General features: G+C 40.4%; 1 protein-coding gene across 1 annotated transcript in view; it reads left to right on the top strand.

The window, feature by feature from the left end:
* The first annotated feature begins 14,389 nt into the window (after positions 1–14,389).
* LOC147724691 (extracellular calcium-sensing receptor-like) overlaps positions 14,390–22,893 on the top strand; it is a 126,915-nt gene continuing 118,411 nt past the window's right edge. The window contains exons 1-2 of the mRNA XM_086918085.1: positions 14,390–14,425; positions 15,002–15,832. Coding sequence (XP_086774211.1) covers positions 14,390–14,425; positions 15,002–15,832 — 867 coding nt within the window. The remainder of the gene's footprint in view (positions 14,426–15,001; positions 15,833–22,893) is intronic.

The following is a 22,893-nucleotide window of genomic DNA, read 5'->3' as shown; positions in this document are numbered from 1 at the left end:
TGTCCTGGGGTTCATGAAATTTAAATGGCTCTTCTGTTGTATATTGCTTCCAGACATTGAAATAAAAGAGGCCTAGGTTTGAGGAGAGAGGACAAAATGGCTGGAGAGGTGTTGTGCCATGCCCTGAGTATTCTTCAAAGGGCCCAGAATGCAGCACACACAAAGGAACCTGACATCAGACCTGCCCTTGCATCCTTGCCTTTGTCACCCTAGATGGTTTGGAGCCCGGACCAGGGGAAGAAGAGCTGAACATTAGCAGTTATGGGATTAGGTCAGGGAATTCCCCCACACAAAGGCTGGCACTAGGTATATAATGGGGACCTTCACAACCTCTCATCAGAACACTCTTGGACCTGTGGAGGATTCAAAAGAAGGCCTGCCATGGTGTCTGAGGAAGAGGGACTGCACTGCTGACTAAAGAAGAACATTTGTACCTGCTTGACAGAACCCAGGAAACCCAGAGTGACTCCAAGGGCCCCTTGGCTAACCTGTTGTATGAGCAACAGGGACACAACAAACTTCCAGGGGACTCCTTGCAACTATCCAGCTGACCAGCATCACCAGAACCTGCCTAAGCCCTGCTACTAGCCTCTGCTGGACTGAGTCCTAATCCACAAGAGGTGCCCCGAGGTTGTGGACCCTTGGCTGCCATCAAAGTAACTCCTCCTGAAGAAGAAATGAAGATATAGACGTTTTGGGCGGCTCGCAAACGCCAATTGACCTGTGCGCATTGAGAATTAATCTCCTGTGAAGACTGCCAATCCCATGCTCCAGTGGGATCTGTTCTCCATGCAGGCAGAGACCATCCACAAAGACAGGCAACACTTGAACTGCCCTTCACATAGACAGAGACAGCCCACAATAATTGGCAAAGCAAAGCTCCAATGGCAACCAGCTCTTCGCGACATATAGCAACAGTAATCCGCAGCACTTGACATGCTTGTCGTGCCAACAGCCTCTTCCTTGTTGCCCCACCAACACGAATGGCACCCTTCTCACTGGACTTGAGAAGGAAACTCTTCAGCTGGACTAACCTGGCCCCTGTATCTGACCCGTGCTCCATCGCGGTAGACCTGAGCTGGTGACTTTTCCCAGGTCTACTGCAACCAGATAACTGCAAGTAGTGCTTTTGTGCTACTTGATAGTATTTTCACCTAACGTCTAACAAACACATATCTCTGGTTCTACTGATTGAATTTCTGTTGTTTTGCTGTCGTTTTTTTCATTTTAAAAAGTTGTTTTTCAAACTTGGTTTGGGATATTTCTTTTTTTTTTTTTTCATTTTTTATTTTTTATTTTACCATGATGAACATTATACAGATTATACTTTTGCTCCATTTCTGTCGCCACCCCCCCCCCCCCGGCACCTTCTCGCAGCACTAGCACTAGTTCCCTTTCAAGTTTACAGACAATAGACTGAAAGGAAAATAAAATAAGATCTGAGAGAAAGAAGACAAGCGGAAAAAGAAATAAAAATAACCAAAAAAGAAAAAGAAAAGAAAAGAAAGAAGGGAGAACAGCAAACATTTCCTAATAAAAAATTGCTACCTAAAATTCCAATGTAGTTAGAAGAAAAGAAAATTAGTTTTTGCCAGCGGCTTAATTCAGCCTTGTGTACCATCTGCCCATTTCTCTAACTGTTCCCAGAGCGCGAGACCCTTCTTTCTGGCCCTTTTCCCTTTTTTTGCATAAATTGTCTTTTCCAGTTTATAAGTCGCCAGCAATCTGGCCTGCCACTGTGTAAATGAGGGAGGGTTATGGTCTTTCCAGTGTGCTGCAATGCAAATTCTGTAAATAGTCATCGCTACAAAGATAAATGGACTCCCTGGCCTTGTAATTCCACCGTAACCTAACAGTAATTCGGCTGGTGTAAGTTGTATCCCTTGCTCTAAAACCGCCCCTACAAAGAGTTGAATTTGCTGAATGAGTGGATTAAGTTTTGTGCAGGTGGCAAACATATGAGTATGATCTGCAGAGTATTCTTGGCATCGAGGACAAACAGTCCCCGCCCCATTCCCCCACTTAGCTATCCTGCCCGGTGTAATGTATAGAAAAAAAGCAGTTTTATAAAACTGTGCCTGCAGTTTAGTGGAAAGTAAAAACTTTTGGGACAAAACCAGAGCATTGGAAAAAATATTTGGCTCTATATTCAGTTTTGTTTGCCATCTCAACCCAATCCTTTCTAAATCATCAGGCATTTTATCATTAAAACTGGAATAAATGGTTCATATCCTAGGCGGATTATTTGAGCACAGTCTATCAATGATCTCATTTTTCTTGAATCCGGTCGGTCCACCGGTCTTTTGATCCAAGAAACTTCTAATCGCATAGTATTGAAATAATTTGCTCTCTTCTATCTGAAACCGTATTTTAATTTCTTGAAAGGTCCGAACCCCTTCTTGATTAATCAGGTCGCCCAATTTGGTAATCCCCGCATTGTACCATTTATGAAGATATGATCCTTTAAAAATTGCTGGAAGTATTACATTATCTTTAATTGGAGTGTAGTAGTTTAGTCTACCTAACCCTACCAATTTCCGTACTTTGGTAAAAACCCGGTAAATATTTATTAAAGATTTGAACCGCACCCGCTTAAAATAACCGAATTCAAGTTGTCTCCAGAGAATACCTCGAGCATTCACTCCAATTAAAGCATAATAAGGAGATGGAAGATCTGAGGCGGACTGTATGTTGTAATCTAGCAATAACACAGGACTGTACTGTAAAACGACTGCCCAATAGTAGAGTTTAAGATTCGGTAGCGCCCAACCACCTCGTTCTTTTGATAAAGATAGCCATTTGTAAGACCTTCTTATGGTAGAATACGACCAAATAAACTTGCAAAAAATTTGCTCAAAATCACTGAATTCCAGAGGGATAGTTCTAAGGAAGTACAGTAGTTTGGGAAAGTAAGTCATCTTTATTACATTGCTTCTGCCAACTATTGTTAGGTGTAGATTATCAATTCTTTTTAATGCCTTTTTTGTATCCTTGGCAAGTGGGTTCAGGTTATTACCTACTATTGCATCTAAATTTGCAGTGATGCTTACCCCCAAAGACTTTGCTTTTGTGGCTACAAGGGGATTGGACCAGCTTATGTTTTTATTTATAATTACCTGGGGTTTTGTTCTATTTAATAAATAGCCAGCTATCTCTCCGAATTCCTGTGCCTCATATTCCAAGGCCCTGATGGACTTCTCGGGATCGGGTGTAACTATTGCCAGGTCGTCCGCATATGCCATGATTTTAGTCTCTACCCCTTGCCTAACATCTGGTCTAATATCTGGGTTCGCTAAGATTTTTGTGATAAGTGGGTTTATGTACAATGCAAACAGCAAAGGGGAGCATGGACAACCCTGCCGGGTGCCCCGAGTGATGGTAATTGGATTGGTCAAGTTTCCGTTGATCATGATTTGAGCCCTGGGCGTCTGGTATAGTGCCTGAGTTGCCTGTAACATAATTGGGCCAAAACCTGACCTTTTTAGTACTTCCCACAAAAATAACCAGGAGACCCGATCGAATGGTTTCTCAGCATCTGGCAATATTAAAGCGATCGGGTCCAAGAAGCAGGTGGTGACATGCCTCCGAATATTGACCCCACTACTAAAGAAAATGTCTCCTTAATCTGACTTTCAAAGATTTCATAGAATTCAGCGGGGATAGAATCAAGGCCGGCCGCCTTTCCATCTGGAAGGCTTTTAATCGCATTATGTATCTCCTCCCAGGTAGGAGGGAGTTCTAATTCCTCTTGTTCAATTAAGTTTAATTTGGGTGTGTCCATAGAGTCTAAATAGCCTGTAATGTTCAGTTTCCGATCACCTCTGGGCCTGACATCCTCCTCTGTATATAGTTTACTATAATACTCCCTGAAAGCTCTGAGTATTTCGGTAGGATCCTTAGTCAGACCTCCCGTGATTGTCTCAATTTCCGCTACTGTGTTTAAGGTTGTTTGTTGTCTTATCGTTAATGCCAGTTGATGTCCGACATGTTCCCCACATTCGTACAGTTTCCCTTTGGTTGCCGTCCATTTGGACGCTGTTCTATCAGCAAAAATTGAGGCAATCTCTGCTTTTATCACTGCGACTGCGTTTTGGATTTCCTCGACATTCCCTCCTGCCTTTATTGCCTATACTAGCTTGGTTTCTTCTGCCCCTAGTTTCACCTGTAATTCCTGAACCTGTATCCTCTCAACTTTGTTTCTCCTGACAGAAAAACTCAATGTCTCCCCCCTGATCCCGGACTTGAAAGCATCCCAAACCACCATCAAAGGAGCAGAATCTAAGTTTATCTTAAAAAATTCCTCTATCCATTTCTTCATATGTGCCTGATATTTGACATCATATAGCAATGCTTTCTCAAAGGACCAGGTTGTGCTCTTATTTTCAATTTTTAGGCCATCAAGGCACAGTATTAGAGGATTATGGTCCGACATAAATCTGGGCACTATGTCTATACTAGAAGAACTAACCAGTGACGCAGAGATAAAGAAGTAATCTATTCTTGTAAGTTTTACATGAGGAGCTGAGAAAAAGGTGAACCCCTCCTGTTTAGGTCTTAACTCAGACCAGACATCCCGCAAGCCATGAGTCTCTACTAGATTTAGTAGTGATTGAAACACCCTTGGCTTCCTCCCTGAATATCTCCAGTCCTTGTTCGAGCTCCAGCCCACGGGTAGGTTTATGTTTAGATCACCACATAATATTATGGGTGTTTGCCAGTGGGCTAACTCCCCTGATACCCAATCGAGGACCCCTGGCTCGTCTAAATTGCTACCATATATTGAACATAGTGTAAATTTACAGTTTAAATCAACAGTGCAGCGTATAATGGCCCATCTGCCAAGAGGGTCTGTCTTTACTTTATCCACCTGCGCTTTGAATCTATGACTTGCAAGTATTGCTACTCCTTTAATCTTTGCCCCCTGTGTGGTGGCAGCTATTATCTTGTAGCCCAGCGAGGAAAGAAGATGTTTCTGTGTCCCCATCACATGTGTTTCCTGAAGGCATATCAGATCCGGGCCAAGTGAGCGTAAGCCATGTGCCACCTTCTGCCTTTTAGCCTGATCATTTAAACCACATATGTTGCTAGATAAAATTTTAATTTTGCTTAACTGTATCATCCTGTCTTGGTATTTATTTCAATCCCTATAAAACCCTGCCAATTCATGATCCCCTTCTCTGCCCTTTGTTTGCTTGCGCTTTTTTTTAAGTGTATTTTATAACATGCTGCTCCCTGTGTGTTAATATCCTCCATACCTTTAATGCCATTAGTGCTCTTAGTGCCCCTGTTTCTTTCCCTTGCGTTTCTCTTGGGTGCCCTCCCCCCCCCCCTCCCTGATTGAGCAGTCGAGATGTCTCGTTTTGATAGTGTTCACGAGTGAGGCCCATCCACCCTGCCACTTCTGAAGGAACAAAGCGAAATTAAGTGATCCCTGGTCATTCTTTCAAAAAACCCGTAACAACCCAAATGTCACTGTCCAATTGTTTGATAGCCAGTGTGTTCTAACCAAACAGGCTTAATGCTTCATTTCAATTCTTCTTTCTTCTATCTTTAATTTCCTCCGGAATTCCTAGAAGTCGCAGGTTGTTGCGGCGCTGCCGATTTTCTTGGTCCTCCAGCTTAGTCATTAGGTCCACCAGGCATGCCTCATGTGAGGTCCTTTGCTCCTTTGCCTCTGCCACCTCTCCTTCTAAAATCTCAGTCCTGGTTTCAACCATAGTCAGCCGATCGCCAAAGTCTGTGCAAGCCTTATTAAGTTTTCTCATCCCACTTTGGAGTTTTTTGGAAGCGATCTTAGCGGTCAGATTGTCAGACCGTACCTCCTCCTGGAATGCTTTGATCGAGTTCAGTATGGATACCAGGGTAGGATTTTCGCCAGCCCCAATGCTTTCTGCATCATTTTTTTTGAGTGAGGTGTTATTGGATGCATTGGATGTGCTGGAGGCTCTGTGACCCTCAAGGACGGGTAAGCTCGGTGAAACGTAATGAGCCCCTTTGAGCTGGTTTCGTTTTCGCCTTGAGTGTCTTTTCCTTAATACAGTGTTGGGTTCAGGCACTTTATTAGGGAGGTTTTTCTCCTCAGACTCATTATCTTCTGTCTGCCCTTCTGCAGACGAGGTCTCCTCGCTGCAAGAGCCTGATTCTGATAGTGATCCATCAGTGACTGAGTAGAAGTTCTCTGTGTTGGGTTCTGAGCCAGGAGGTTGAATAGGCCCTGTGCCGATATCTTCTCCCTCACCGGACCCCTGACCAGGGTACAAGCTATTGCCTGTTTCCATAGGCTGGGTATCTCTCTCCCCTATAGCTATAGGTGTTGCCTGCACATGCAACCCACTTGGGATAGATATTTCTGGATCCGGGGGAGGAACTTGGGGGCTAGGAGTGGGTGGGCTCTTATCATTTCCCCCCTCCAACGAAATTGAGTTAGCTGGCTTAACTACAGGAAAATGGAGACTGATGGAGGGGGAGACGCTTGCACCAGTATTAGTCTTGGTAGTCTTTTTGATAGCCCCCAAGTCCCTCTTACCTTTCTGCTGTAGTTGCTGCTGCTGTGTAGGATTTTCGCTCTCCCTCTCCTCCTCCAGTTGAGGTGTCAATGTTTTATTCTTATTTTTCTGGCCCCTCGTGGTCATTTTGGCAGTAGTTACGAGGTCCCAATAGCAGCGGATTGTGTGGCCAGACCTTCGCTTCAGCTTGGGAAAGTAACCTCTGGCAGCCGCTAACACTGAAAAAACGGCTCTGATTAATTTATGCTGACGGGATGGCCGGCGGTTAAGAGCGACTGAAAGGAGCTTATCTGCAAGGCACCTCGATCGGGCGGGGTAGAACGCCCGCACCGGAGAATTGGTAGCCTGGTTCCTCGCTCTACTGTTAGATTCCGTCACCGATCCTCTCGAAGTTTCATTCCGCCGCTTTATTAGTATGTCGCGGCTTGTAACGCCGAAGTTGAGTAATTTATTTCGCTGATCGATCCGCTGCCTGCAGCCCGTTCTCTCCTCGCTGCACAGGATCTGCCGAGTGCCGATCATCGCCAGGGAATCTCCCAGCATGCACTGGTGGCCGGGGGCTGGAACGTGACTCCTCCTCACTCGAACACCATCACTGCTCCCAAATCCCTATTCCGTCTGGTTTGGGATATTTCTTGTGTTGTTTTTTCATTGTATTACTGTATAAGAGCTGCATAAAACCTTTACACATTGCCTCTAAGTTAAGCCTGACTGCTTTTGTGCCATGCTAACAGAGGAGTAAGCATAGGTTAATGTAGTGACTTTTGTGGTTCACTCTGACAAGGACTGTGTTTATTATTTGAGTGCCCCCCACCACATTTCTTACATAAGCATATTGTCAATTTCTCTTTTCTCTCATTTACAGTTACATCTTCATGAACTGCTTTGTGTAGTTAATTTTTAGTTGTTCAGGAAAATCTTCAGCAATCTACACAAATGACCCTTTTTGAATTTAGAATTGTGGGCCTGATTTAGATATAGGTGGACAGGTTACTCCGTCACATTGGTGATGAACATCTGGTCCACCGAAAAATAAATCCCATTATATCCTATGGGATTTATATTTTGGCAGACGGGATATCCGTCACCGTTGTGGTGAAGTAACCTACCCGCCAAGATCTAAATGAGGTCCTTTGTCTCATTTCAAAAAGATATAGCTTTGTGGGTTCATCCTTGGAGTTCACTTATATTTCTCTGAAAAATTGCAAGTTTGAAACTGTAAAATAGGAAATATTGACCACTATTTACAAAAGCAGTAATGAAAATAATATCTATTTCCACTCTGCTGGCTTCAGAAAGATGAGAAGAAAGAAATCTTAGCACAGAACACCTTTTTCTTGTTGTCATATATGCATGGGCGGCTCCTCCACTAAGGCGGAACAGCCTCACCCCACTGCTCTCAGAACAGAAAAAATAAGATAATAACGTTATTATTATTGAATTCTTTGTAGGTTCGGAACTGGGTTAGGATGAGGTCGGGGCTGGTGGCAAAGTGAGAGGAGTGGTTTGCACACTTAGTATGCATGATGGTTTGGCCGGCCCTCTTGGGCAGGCCAAACAATCATTGGCACTTTGCATGTTCCTCACCGGGCTGTAATGCACAGCCTGATGGGGAACATGCACAGGCTCCCAGTCCCCGTCTGAAAGCTGAACCACAGCACTGAGACCAATCACAACTCTGCATTGCAGCATTGTGATTGGCTTAGGTGAGCCTGTGTGCTTCCTACTTCTGGGACTCGCCAGAGAAGCGGAAAGACAACAGTGGAGGGACAGTGGCTCGGTTGTGAAGAAGTGTTTCTTTTTTTGTGGTATTTTATCTCCCCTCAACCCTTTGCCCCTCCACCCCCGTTCCCTGCTAGCCTCTACTGCATACATGGCACAGAAGACACTTTCTTACAAAATTAATTCAGTTTATCTGAATGAAAACAAAATGCTATATATTTTGGCTATATTTTCAGATTCCTCCGAAGTTACCGACAAACTGTGCATAGATTTCTAGTCTCCAGCATGTGGAAAAAAAAGGAAACAAATTTGCTCTGAATATCGTCTGTGGAAAAAGTCATGATGGCTTACTTCCGCACTACTCCAAATGTCAAAAAAGGGCTCAGCACTGGGATGTAAAATAACCCTTAACACCCAAGGGGTTAAACAGTTTAGCAACACATTGTTTCAGAGATCTGTAAATGCCCAAGTGAGAAAGTAACTGGCCATTAAAGTGAGATCATTTTGTGCATTTTTAGCCTTGGATTGACATTTGAATAGTTCATGTTTAAAGGGCTTGCAGATCTTTCTACAAAATTGAGTTCAATTTATAAAATGATAAAACGTGGAATAAGTGTAGTAATTAAGTTGTACGATGACGACAATTACCATAAAATAACTGAAGATAATAGAATAACACGTTACTGAGCTATTACGTCATATAAGTACACACCTGAAATTGATTTGACATTGCTGATTTAGGTGAGTGTTGTTGAACCATAGCAGCATGCAAGCAACATGTATATTCTGCAGGGGCAGATTTACGAGTCCCTACCGTCACTTTTGCGCTGGAGTTGCATTACTTTTTGTAATGCAGCAGCAACGTAAACAATTTGCGACGTTACGGACCATTTTACAACGTTATGCATCTAGGGGGATGCGTTACGTTGTAAAGACCTGCACCACATTATTTTTGGGTCAGGTATAACGTATGCAGGATGGGTGTGCCAACGCATGAAATCCTCACAGAAGTGTCACAGTGAAATATACAAGATTTCACTGCGTCACTTCTAGGACTTGACTGCGTCAAAACCTTATGCCTGCTTGGAGGAGGCCTAAGCAGTGACACAGCACAATAAGTATAGGCCTCCCCATGCAATGCTGGAGTTGCATCATGCTTGCGACACAACTCCAGCAATGCATGACTTTTGCACCAACAGATGTGTCAAATTTTCTGACGCATCTGTCAATCCTCATGCCATAGTGGGCTGTTTTGTAACTACAAGTAAACAAAGAAAGAGAGGTTCAGTCAGTCTCAGTACTGCCACAAAAATGGAGCGAGATGGATATGGATCACACACTCACTTCGGGTGGATAGGAAAGCCCTCACACACCGACCTAGTCAGTGTCATGCTTCATCACTGGGCCCCACCACAGAGGCCGAATGCCTCTATGGTGTGCTGCAACGCCAGAAAGACTGCGGAGCTGGTTGTGTGAAGAGGGATGTGTTGTGAGGGTAAATAAAATTAAAAGTGTCTAAAAGGGTATCAAAAAGAAATTTAATATGTTATCCCTAAGATACAGATATAGAGTATTATGTGTCTGAATTTAGATGCCAAGGTTAAGGATTGGTTAAATTCAGAGAATACAATCAGAATACAATCAGATTGTGGTGGGGCCCAGTGAGTGTGTGATCCATATCCATCTCGCTCCATTTTTGTGGCAGTACTGAGACTGACTGAACCTCTCTTTCTTTGTTTACTTGCATATGACCGGGGACTGAGAGAGTGTCCTTGATTCTCCCTACCTCTCCCATTGTTGTCTTGTGTTTTGTAAATACGACACATCCATGGTGGCGCTAGGGTTTTGCACGCAGGCGCAGGGAAACTGCGGTATCTCTGCTCTAATGCAGACATGCATAATTTTCTTGTCAGTCTCAAAATTAAGATCTGGTTAAATTCGGCAGTAAGAAAGACAAATTTCCTGGTTAAGGTTCTGGGCCCCATGAAAACCACCTTTACCAGAAGCACATATAGCTTATGCAATAGAGTGTAGTAAGTAAAAACAGTATTATTTACAAGGCATTACAATGGTGTATACCAAGTGCATATTACACAAACACATTTCACACATTTAAGGACATGGAGATTAATTGATTTGGCCACAATAACATGCTGTTAAATAAAGCACCCAGGCTGGGATTCGCACCAAGTTCAGCAGTCCGAACCACTAAATGAAATTAAAATAAAATCAGAGCTTATTGTTATTAGTTAATAAAAACCATCACAATGTACATATACAAGAAATCCTTTTATTTTTAAATCACTTATCTTAAAAACATAAATTAATATTGCTACGACTCAGGGAAATTTTGTTGTCTCATTTAAAACATCAACATTGTAAAATTAATTCAGTCACTAATGTGGATACTCTTCACCGTTGCTATAAAGTGGCGTATACATCAGTATAAAATTCCACAACTCCAAATGTCAACAGCCTACTACTGTTTTAACAGCATATAAATATATTGTACTCATAATGCGAGGCAAATTCCTCATGCTATAGTATGCAGCTTACAATTCTGTTTGACTGCTTTATCGTGAAATTGTGAAAACTTCAGAGGTTTGCAGTTTAGCTGAGGATCTGAAGGGGCCAGACTTCTCATGATGGCTGTTCTGCACATATGTGTCCCTCTCTCATTAAATACGTGTTTTAAAAGTGTTTGGCATGCATTATTCAGTTTGGGACATATGGTGACCAAATGCACCAAATCCTCGTTTGGAACATCACATAGTCTGTACATTTTTGGTCCTTTATATCGCCATGCTGGTTTGTCTGACAAAGACAGCAGATCACCTTAGCGCATAGCCAATAGTTTTTTCTTGAAATACACCAGATAGGTTAGGTGTAGATAAGTTGCCAGTAGCAATGTGACATAGGTTTGAATTGTCATACAGTCCGCACCACTAGGCCACATCTCCTTCCTTTCATCTTTGATCAACTATTCTCTAAACCAATGGCTATGCAACAATGTGTCAACATCAAGTGATCCAATCCTATTTTATGCAGTGGAAAGGTTCTGTCAATTGCAAGAGGCAGGAAGGCATTGTACACCAGGTTTGAAGAAAGATTATGGATCCAATATGTGCAAAGTGAACAATAGTTGTGTAAGGCCATACTTCTGTTTTACACCTTTACACCTGATAAGGCAGGGCCCTCCCTCTCTTAGTTTCACAGCAGCTGATGTGTTACTTTATAATTCAATAACCCACTGTAGTAGCCCAATTTTTTTTAGCCAGTGTTATCTTGCAGCGGCTCGCCCTATTATCCGACAGTAGTGTTCTGTTGAGTTCTGGCCAGGTAGGCTTAGTTCTTTAAGATACTTTTCAAGCAGGTCAATCACAGTTGGGAACTGTCTTGAGCACAGTAGTTAAAAGGATCTGATTTGGCAGGGAGCAGATGTATCAGGGATTGCAAAGAGGGAAGCAGAAGATACCATCTGCACATCCATACAATAGAATAAAGAATGGCTCGAGGAAATCAGCAGACATGCCAACCCTCCCGATTCAGGCGTGAGACTTCCGATTTGAAGGCTAGTCTCCCGCCTCCCGATTCGTACAAGCAAAAACCCGATTCGTCTGGGGTTCCAGCTGACAGGGATTGGTAATGTGTAAAGTGCTAATACTTCCAACAAAGAGTGGCGAGGCAGGGGCTCTTGAAGGGGTGAAAAACAAACAAAGCGTCATTAACTTGGGAATCGTCTTTCAAAAACCTGCAAACCTGCACTACCAACAATCTGCCAGGCCAGTGCCCAACACTTACATCGCCCTCTCTCTGCCTGCCATTATGCTCCATGGTTCCGAAAGGTAAGAAAAAAACGTGCCTTTATGTTTCAAATGTCCGATCCTGCAGCAGCCACTTCCAAAGCCCATACACTCCAGTAACCCGATTCAAAGCCCCATTCTCCCGATTATTTTTTTAAAATCTCCCACTTTGCTCTCCTGAAATGTTGGCATGTATGGAAATCCAGGATATTGACCAAATTATCCTTGCACACAACGTCCTTTTGATGCCACAACACACAAATATATGCACACAAAAACACACTGGAAACACATGACATATTTCCTTGTTAAAGATACCACATTTATGTATTTATTTATCCTATCTAATGTTCTTAAATAGCGCTTCGCTAGCCACAGGATGTTAGAGCACTCTCAAATAACAACTTTACCTGAGAATCCACCTGTTCATAAAAACCTGAACACTCATGGCTTGATTCACATAGGGCTGTGCACTTGTGGCAGAGGCCCCGCAGCCATGCGGGAGTCTCAGCCCTTGGGACCAAATCTCCACAATAAGAATTCTCATTGCAGAGACTTTGCCCTGAGGGTGGAGACTCCCCCATGACAGTGTGGTCTTCACCACAAGTGCAGAGACCATTTTTGAATCAGGCCCCTAATGTAACATACCAGTTGTTTTATTATCTTACCTGTTGCTCAGGAGGAAATGTTGTGACTAGCTGGAATCAGCCCTGGTGCTGATTAGGGCGAAGAGAAACATTAGGACTGCCTCCTCGCTGTGATTGAAATGTGCTGGCAGCTATAGCTATATGCACATAAATCAACGACACTGAGGTGCTGGATAAATGGAGAGAAGCAGCACCATGACAGTACTTTGGGAAGTGGGGCAACACAACTTTAAGGGAGTAAATGTCTGTCAGATGTCGTGAACGTAGAACTGGGAACCAAAGTGAACAATGGAAACACAATAGGAGTGAAAGGGACTGGGTAATTTAAGAGGGGACAAATAACAAAAATGAGGGGGATATCAAGACAAAGTAACGATTTGTCAGAAGTGAAATAAGATTAAAAACTGGGAATTGTTGGTAGGCACTTAGCTAGTGTCTGTGCTAGTCTTTTATAGTTACTTTCTCACAAGGCACCAGAAGTCCTGCCCTCAATCAGGTATTGAGGTAATCACAGTCTTAAACTAGCATAACAATTCCTGTCCCCAATACTCGCCAAGTCTGACTTTTCTGAAGTGCAAGGAGGTCCTAAACCCTGCATGCCATGAGAAAGCAACCATACTTGTTTACTCTTCACAATATAACACCGGCTACATAAACAGAGAAGAGGGATTCAAAATAGATGGGAGCATTTAGGGGAAGAAGAAAACAGGCTATCATATCCTTGGGCCAATTAGAACGTGTCTGAGTTTTCGTATGTTTCCTGAAGGTGATAAACAAAGTTGATTTTCCTATTTCAGAAGGAGGATAGTGCAAGGCTGTGATGGTTGCTCCAGAGAAAGATTGAATGTGTGCATCAGAGATATTAAATTTGAATATTTTGAGGTAAAGTTAACTAATTATGATCGGAGTTTGCAGACAGTTCTAGTAGGGCAGGCCAGCTGACAATTTTGCATCAAGACACTGAGCCTCAAACAGGAAGATCATAAAATGTGTTAATGTCCTGACTTTTATGAAGCTGTTCGACCCAATTGTGACATATTTCTATCCATGTAAAATAGATTCTGACTCATTGAGGTCACATATGGCACTCTTTCCTTATCATAGAGTTAAGGGAGGTTGTCAGCACTCCTTTGTTGGAAGCAGGGGCTCACCGTAGTCAGGTGTCTTCTCAGCTTTGTTATGATTACACCAATTACTGTCCTATCCCCCCTCTTGACCTCTATGACAGGACACACTCTGAAAATGTCTTTGGTGGAAACAATTTCAAAATTCAGTCATTTACTTTGCTGATCTACTTCAGCAAAGTTTGGCCTACACCATTCGTTTTGCTGACCAGATGCCTAATCATTTTTTTGCACAGGACCTCCTGACCCCTCCTGCATGCCAGTGGTCATCAAGGTTTTCTGTCGAGAGCAAGGTCTATGGTGTCCAGGTTCAATCCTCTTTGTAAAATATAGTACAATTTGGTACTACTAACAAATTGTCAAAAATACATTTGTCAATTTAAATCAATATTTAAAATTGATTGCATTCATTCCTCAAGAAAGCTAAACTAAATTTGTCAATGTTTAAGTTGCATTAGCTTGGTTGTATCACACTCTATCGACATGCAAAAAATTATTGCATTTGTAGCATCCCCTCCCACGACATCGTCAAGCTACATGCCATAATATTGGGGACTGACATTAGCTTGTTTTGCTGAATTACAAATATGCAGAAGTTGCAACTCCATGCCGCATCAGGGACTGTAAGCATGTCCTAAATAGGAAAGTTTTAGAATAATAATTAAATGAAACTACTTCACAGTAAAGCAAATTATAACACACAGACTGTTGTTTTGCTCATAGTGAATCCATTCAAATTCGTGCTTTTTTTATAAGGCTAATGAACATATTTGCCAACTAAATATTTCTTTTAAAATTGCTGAGCCCTTTTGTCATATTATAGGACCCTTCTTTGAAAATCTATATACGTGTGTTGATGAGGGCTGTATGAATAAGTATAAATCTACTTCACTGGGCTGTTATCTGCTTCTAATAAAGCAGTCCCTATTGGTTGCATACAGTTGCACAAAACGGGCAGTATACAAAATTGCTGAGTGGTTCATATTCAATGTTTGTTTTATGTTTACGTTTTCTTTTTCAATTTCTGACACGAATATCAGACCACTATCCTTCTAAGATGGATGGTGTAGAGAAGTTTGCGTTGGCCCGATGCATTTGGATCACTTTAGCCTCATATGCCCAAGTATCAGTTTCTAGTTTAGAACAGATTTATAATAACTGTTGTCTTGTTACCCATTATCTTGTATTACTTTCTTCAGGTTAGTTATGGTGCCACTGTACCACTGTTAAAAGACAAAAAGAACTTCCCATCTTTTTTCCGTACAGCACCCAATGATGAAGTCCAGTCCATGGCTATAGCTTCACTGGTGGCTCGTTACCAGTGGAACTGGGTGGGAATCTTGGCAGAGGAAAATGACTATGGGCTACAAGGCAGCCAGATCCTGAAAAAAGAGCTTGAGAGAGCTGGTGTCTGCGTTGCCTTCTATGGCACTTTGCCCACTGTGTATTCCATCTTTAAAGGTGAAAGCATAATTAAAAGTCTCCAAACCTCCACAGCCAAGGTGGTTATCATATTTTCAACAGATGACAGCCTCTTTCCATTTATGGAGGAGTTCGTAAGACAAAACATCACTGGGAAGATCTGGATTGCTAGTGACGGGTGGTCCACTTCACCCATTTTTGCCAGAAGAGACTTATGGAGAACTCTATGTGGTGCCATTGGTGTGGTATCTGCCAGAGGAGACATGCCTGGCTTTCAAGAATATCTGTATGCCATTCATCCTAACAGTTCTCCACAGGATATATTTATCAAAGAGTTCTGGGAGGTGGCCTTTGGTTGTAAATGGTCAGGAATCAATCAGACCACTAGTAAATTAGGTGATGGGGCTGTTGCTTGTACAGGATCAGAGAACCTTCATGATTTTTCTGACAGTTTCTTTGATTTTCTAAATTTAAGAACTACATATTCCACATACAATGCTGTGTATGCTGTTGCTCAGGCATTGCATGACCTGATCTATTGCCTGGATGGGGAAGGGCCATTTTTAAATGGCACCTGTGCCAACTTGTCCGTGTTTCAGCCTTGGCAGGTAAATGATTATCAGATCCGATTTGTGCTTATTTCAGAACTCAACCCGTTTTCCAAGACAATTGTCCTGCAAAAGTGTTTTTGCTGAAAATTCTCCTTCAAAACTTTTTTTGCAGAAAAGGTGAAAAACATGTGAGTGCTTGAAGTTTGTCTGCATTATATGATTACATGAATGCTCGAAAGATTTTTAAGCATTTATAACAACTATGCGGGTTCGGATGTCTAACCATGTGGTTTAGCAGCCTCTCTTTTTCAGAGGACCGTGACAAGATACTGAGTGGAGTAAAGGGGTGAAGCCTTTTTAAGCTGTTGTTCTGGTATGTGAAACTAACTGAGCGGAAAACAATGGGAGAGTAGGGGAAATGTTAACTACTATCTTTCTTAAAAAGAGAGAAAGTTTTAATTTGGGTGTGCAGAAGTAGATTTTCTGGCTGATGTAATCACTGGTGATGGTATAAAGCCTAAACCACAAATGACTGAACTATTGTCAGGGTACTCATACTCCTACCCATGGACGTCAATTCACTAAAATGCCTGCGGTAGCAGAAGTGAAATCATTCCTTTAATATCGCCCTCTTGACATCATAGAAAGTTGTGTCAAGTGACCCTTGAACTTGGTGACCTTACAGGAAGAGACACATTTTAAGGCCTACAATAAAACACTAATGAAATATTAGAAAATATACAATCCTAAATAAAACTATGTTACCACCTATATTTTACCTGATGTGAGATATGATAAATCAGCATTGCAATCATCGTATTCCAGTGGCAAAACCAAGATAGTCTAGGGCACTTCTCTCTCAGATCAGCACTCCAGCTACCATACAGTCAGGCACATCCACTGTGTTGCCAAGTATATATTCAAATGCCCTAGGAACAATCTCCGCATGCTCAGGCACAACCATAAAAAACACCATCATTAAATGGAGACTAGCCTGGATGGTGCATGTGCGATGATTCTGCTGATCAGAGCTAATCTGCACATAGGCTACAAAATGTGTCTGTTTTCTACCCCTAACAACTGAGGGAGTGCTCATGAAACTGTCTTTCCTGGAAACATAACTACTTTAATTACTAATTTGTGTAGTTTATCTATAGAGCTGAAATATGATAACTATAATCATTTGGTTTTTCAGATTATAAATACAGTAGCTATGTCTATAGTACCACCAACACATTGAATGCTCTCTAGTTGATTTCGTAATGCAAGTGTTATGATCCAACAAATCACTGGTACTTATTTTACAGATTCCAGAAGATTGAAATGTTACTTGTAACAGCACATTCTACACAGGGTTCTGCCACCAGCATTCAAATCAATATGCTTACCTATTGCACAGGCTACACATTTCTAGACCTAAGAATTGAATTAAAGGTGCACGAGAAGCATGGAAATCACAAACTAGAAGAGACAAGGGACTAAGACTTCTCTGACTCCCTTATCACAATTTAAATCTCACTCAATAAAGAAGTACTGCAAACAGTATACTCTCCCCTAGAATCAAGGATAGACAGGTGCTACAATCATGTAACTTCCCACATGGGAATGGTATCTATCATTTCCACCCAGACCCAAGACAAAAAAGGGGAAGACAATAAATATCTTAATACTTCCCTCACACACTTTGCAGTGTCATGCTTCATCATAGGGCCACATCATACATCCAGGTGCAGACCAACACTCTGGATGGAGCGCAAGGATTTTATTGATGAAGAACAGTGGTGTGGGTAGAAAAATTAGGAAAAGGTTACAGAACACACACAACACGTACAAAACATGACACAACTTAAAGAAGGGCAATGTATTCCCCTTGAAGACGGGATCAAACAGTATGAAAAGCATGGCCTGGCGATAGGAAGGACCTTTTCTGAATCCATTTAATCAGTTTCTGAAACGTATATAAATGTGATTCATTAGTGTTGCAAAAACACACAAGGGGTACTAAGGGTCTAGGAGGCTGACAAAGAAAGGGTCTACTTGTTAGACAGCATAATTACTACCACTACGATGTGTATAGACAAAGGCGTGAGGAGAGAAAGGACATAGAAAGATAGAACTAGAAAAGACCCTTCAGCCCACCCATTGGCGGAGCTTCATCATTTGGGATTTTATTCCTCACTGGTATCATCCAGATTCCTCACTGGACAATTATGAGGAAGAGCTGGCATCCCAATTACCAGTGTGTGCCGCCACAGGAAGAAGGTCAAGAGCTGTGGGAAAAGAAAAAGTTGCAGTGCAAAAAGAATGTGGTGCAAGAATTGTGAAGCTTAAAATTGCCTATGAGGATGCCAAAAGAACGATTTTATTATTGAGGCCACCCAAATGGCAAGATTAAAATGCAGAGTGAGGGTAGTGTTTAACAAATACAACTACCAAGTGGTCTAAACGCTGGTCAACATGTTTCAGCCAACAAATGGCTTTCTTCAGGACCTATGAATGGAACACTACTGCAACGGTGAAAAAAACTGTGCTCAAAAAGATCCAGAAAAAACACACAAATAGATACAACCATGTGTACCAGGGAGACCTACCCAATGGTTAACGTCTGATTGGTAGAAGGTGTGGTCTTGTTTGGATATTATCCTCTTCATTAGTGTTGCCCAAAGCGAGTTACATTTGTGTTTGAGAGAGGTAGACATGTTTGTCCAATAACATTTAAAAAACATTAAAACACTTTGTGATATAAGAAAAATGATTATAGAAAGTTTATTTGAATTGTATAAGGGAGATTTCTTCTTCTATGCATGTGTCCCTCTAGTATTGTTTGGGTTTCATGTCTATCAAGAATCCACTGAAAACAAAGTGTGCAATCTATAAGTGTGTACAACTTTCCTTTCACAACATCACATTCATTTTCAGTGTTTGGTTTTCTATGTTGAGCTATGCAGGAAGGTGAGATGATGTTCAACACCCTGTAAGTATCATTATCTATAACGTACCGTGCATTCACATGGATATTACCCATCACATGCATGCCCTAGCTATATTGAATGTCTGTGTCCTTTGCCTTAGAAATTCAGATGCACCCAGAGGTATTTCTGACAATAATTCACAGTTTTCATTTTATTAAGGTGTTTCATCTTTTCATAAACAAAGGTGGACTGTTTATTTCAGGCCTAAATACAGAGTATACAAAAGAATTCTAACCTTGTTGGGCTATTTATTCATTTCACAAACGGAAGGGAAAAACATTCACCTCAAATTACATTTTTTCAAATCCATTATAAGAATCATGGAGCAGTAAGCATAATCCTAAAGAGCAGGCCTTTCCGCCCTTGCGATTATGATGCACGGTTTCTGATATGGTTTCCATGCCGGCCGGTCTGACATTGAAACCATGTCGGAAAGTGTGTTTGGGGGTCGCCAGCAGGGGGCCCCTTTGTGCGTGCATCCTCCGGTTGGGGGCCAAGGGGGCACCTTAGAGTTGCCCCCCTGTAGATCCCTGCAACTTGTGGCATGCACTTTCTGGCGCCTGCCACGAGGTGCAGGTATGAACAACACCTCCCATTTCTCAATGGGAACTTGTGTTACGGCTGGTTTGCGGCCATAACATGATCTCCCATTAGGAAATGGGAGTATGCGACAGAATGGTGTTTGGTCGCATTGTAATTAGCCGGTCGGGACCGCTGACTTGAGGTTGGTTGATCCCAGGACCAAGACTTAAGTCCCCCGAACATCGTAATCAGACCCACTGTGTCAGGGTGGTAATGAGTCAATTAAAATACTTCAATGCCTGGGACTGGTACATCTCTATCATTGCAGCTAGTGGGACATTCACAGGGCATGGTATTGCAGACATCTGCTACAAGCACACACACACACACCTTCTTGGCCTCAGAGAATGCGTCTTCTCTACTGTAAAAGCTACACACGTCTTCCTGGGTAACACACACTAGGCAGGAAGAAGAAGGAGCCCTCTGCCTCATAGCTGAAGCATAAGGCTACTGAGCAATTGTTACCTGCATGAGCTTGTGACCTTTTTATTTTTAGCTATTACAATGGGCTTAAATGTAACAGAAAGTAGCAAGGTCTGCATTCAAGCAAAGGAAATCTTTGGAAATCTTTGGAAAGCAGCCGTGTTCAGTTTTTGGTCTTGCTGCTCATATCAAACCTGACCCCAGGAGTCACAAACGATCTGCCAGGGGTCGCAGTGGACAAACCAGGGGTACCTACGGTGACCCCTGGTCACCCCATGTCCATGCTCATACCAAAAGGAAACCTTTCTCTAGAGCAGAGTTTTAAGTCATATTTATAAGAAACATTGTCATGAAGCCAGTAATAATAAAATATGTCACTGGAGTCAGCAGTGCAAAAGAGAATACATGGAGTTAACAGGAAATGTGAATAGATAAAAAATGTAAGCTTAATTTAATGTTCAGTTAATTAAAATCATTGCAAGAAGTGCAAAAATCTGGACTTAAAGACAGGAAAAAATAGATAGAAGTGGAGGCATTTAAGATTCATTAATGTTAGAGATAGTAACCTGTTTAAAATATTTAAAAGTAAAATTCAAATATTTTGATTAATGTACCAAGTAGTTGTGGGTCACCATGATTTAAATATAACTGTACTGCCTTATTCACTCTATTCTTGATAAACAACGGTTCACTGACAGAATGTCAATGTGACAAACATCGATGTTCTAAATATCGAGAAAATCATTTTAGACTACAAAAATATCGACTCCCATACCTTAACAGGTAAGTGCAAAAATATCGACTCCAAAATATCAGTGTAAAAAATATAGACGTAAAAAATATTAATGTAAAAATATATATAAAATAAAATAATATATAATAAATATATTAAATATTATTTTTAACTAAATTAATTAAATGTTATATACATTTTAACTAAATATAACAAATAAACGTTATTAAAAAATATAAACAAACATAATAATTTATACTTATACATGTATTTACTTAAAATCATTTATTAACTATTATCTTTGTTTAATTTTTTTACTTTAAAATTATATAAAAATAAAATATGTATATATATATCAATAATTGAAAAACAATTCTCTAATAAATTAAAACATTAAACTATTAAAAAAGAATTACATTTACTATTCCCACTCCAGTGAGTGCAACAGTAGGGAAATTATTGGATAGCGGAGTGATAAAAATTACTATTCCCACTCCTGTGAGTGAAAAAGTAGGGTAAGTGTTGTATAGCGGAGGGATTACATTTACTATTCCAACTCCAGTGAGTGCAACAGTAGGGAAAATTGTTGGATAGCGAAGGGGTAAACATTACTATTCCCACTCCAAAGAGTGCAACAGTAGGGAAAGTGTTGGATAGCGGAGGGGCAAAAATTAATATTCCCACTCCAGTGAGTGCAATAGTAGGGAAAGTATTGGATAGCAGAGTGGCATTAATTACAATTCCCACTCCAAAGAATGCAACAGTAGGGTAAGTGTTGGATAGCGGAGGGGTAAAAAATGTATTCCCACTCCAGTGAGTGCAACAGTAGGGAAAGTGTTAGATCGTGGAAGATTAAACATTTCTAATAGTACTAAAACTGTTGGAAAAAAAATATTACAAAATGTAAAAAAATTATAACATTAAAAAAACAATATGTAAACAATATAATTTAAATGTATTCAACATATAAACAGAACACATATTATAATATTCATTACATATAACAAAAACCCACACATAATATAGACAATAAATTAATAAATACACTTATAAACAATAATTATTTAAATGTTGCAATAATAACAAGCAAAACAAATATTTAAAACATAAATATATTTTTGTTATCCTATAACACCACATCAATAACAAAACATTTCAAAATGTTTAACATTTATTTCCATAATTACCATAGTTAATAATCAATTAAAAACATGTTGTTAATAAAATGAATACATATTAATTGAGTAAACAACCTTTAACACTCTAATATCCACAACACACACCTAAATTAAAATAGAAAATAATAAAACACAATTATATATTGTTTTTTAAAGAAAAACTATTACTATTGACAACTAATAGTTAAATAACAAAATTGTATTCAACACCCACCCTTTACCCCTTTAAAAGTAAAAATAAAACACAAAAAATAAACATTTACCCAAAATAAATATCAAATAATTAACATTAATTAACAACTATATATTAATTAATTAAACACAAACTACTTCCCTCCCTTTACTCCTATAAACATCACAACACACATATAAATTTAATTACACATTTACCATAATCAATTACCAAATAATTTATTTAAATTAACTAACAACTAATTATTAATTCATCAATGAAAAATAATTTACTTCCCACCCTTTACACCTATAAAAACTGCCACACACAGATATAATTAATTACACAATTTCCAAACATAATTACGAATGATTTAATTAGAATTAACTAACAACCAATTAATAATTTATACATTAAAAATACATTTCTTCCCACAATTTACACCTATATACACCGCAACGCACACCTAAAAGCAATTACACAATTATCATAATTAATTGCCTATTAATTAAAATTAATTAACAACCAATTAATTAATTAGTTATAAATTAATTTACACATTTAAAACTAGGCCTGGGCGGTAAATTCTGTTCCGTTCGCGGAGTTTGAGGAATTTGGGTAATTTTGCGTTCCGTGGAGAACGTGGAATTGGCCAAAAAGCCTGCGTTCCGCAACTTCGCGAAATGTTTTGCTTGTTCGCAGACTCAAAATGCGTGTTTGAGAGATATTTTTCCCCCGAGCACGCAAACAGCGATTGCGAACAGTAAAAACGCATAGCGGACAAGCTATTCCGCGTGTTCGTGGAATTTCTGCGTGTTCGCGGATATTTTTTACCGTTTTGCGGAGATTTGCGTAACGCGATTACGCAAATTCCGCCCACCCCTAACTATAACATCACAATTAAACAAACATTAATAAATAAAAATTAATCAATAAATTAAATATTATTAAATTACTTCCCACCCTATTCCCTTATAAAGCCACAACCAGCTATGGAACTTAGCAATGCAAAAATAAAATAAAATAATAATTAATAAATGTAACATTATTAAATTACT

The sequence above is a fragment of the Lissotriton vulgaris genome, chromosome 4_1, assembly GCF_964263255.1.
Source record: "Lissotriton vulgaris chromosome 4_1, aLisVul1.2, whole genome shotgun sequence".
NCBI classification, from domain to species: Eukaryota; Metazoa; Chordata; class Amphibia; order Caudata; family Salamandridae; genus Lissotriton; species Lissotriton vulgaris.
The sequence above is the reverse complement of the archived record's forward strand: the minus strand, read 5'-3'. Positions and strand labels throughout refer to the sequence as shown.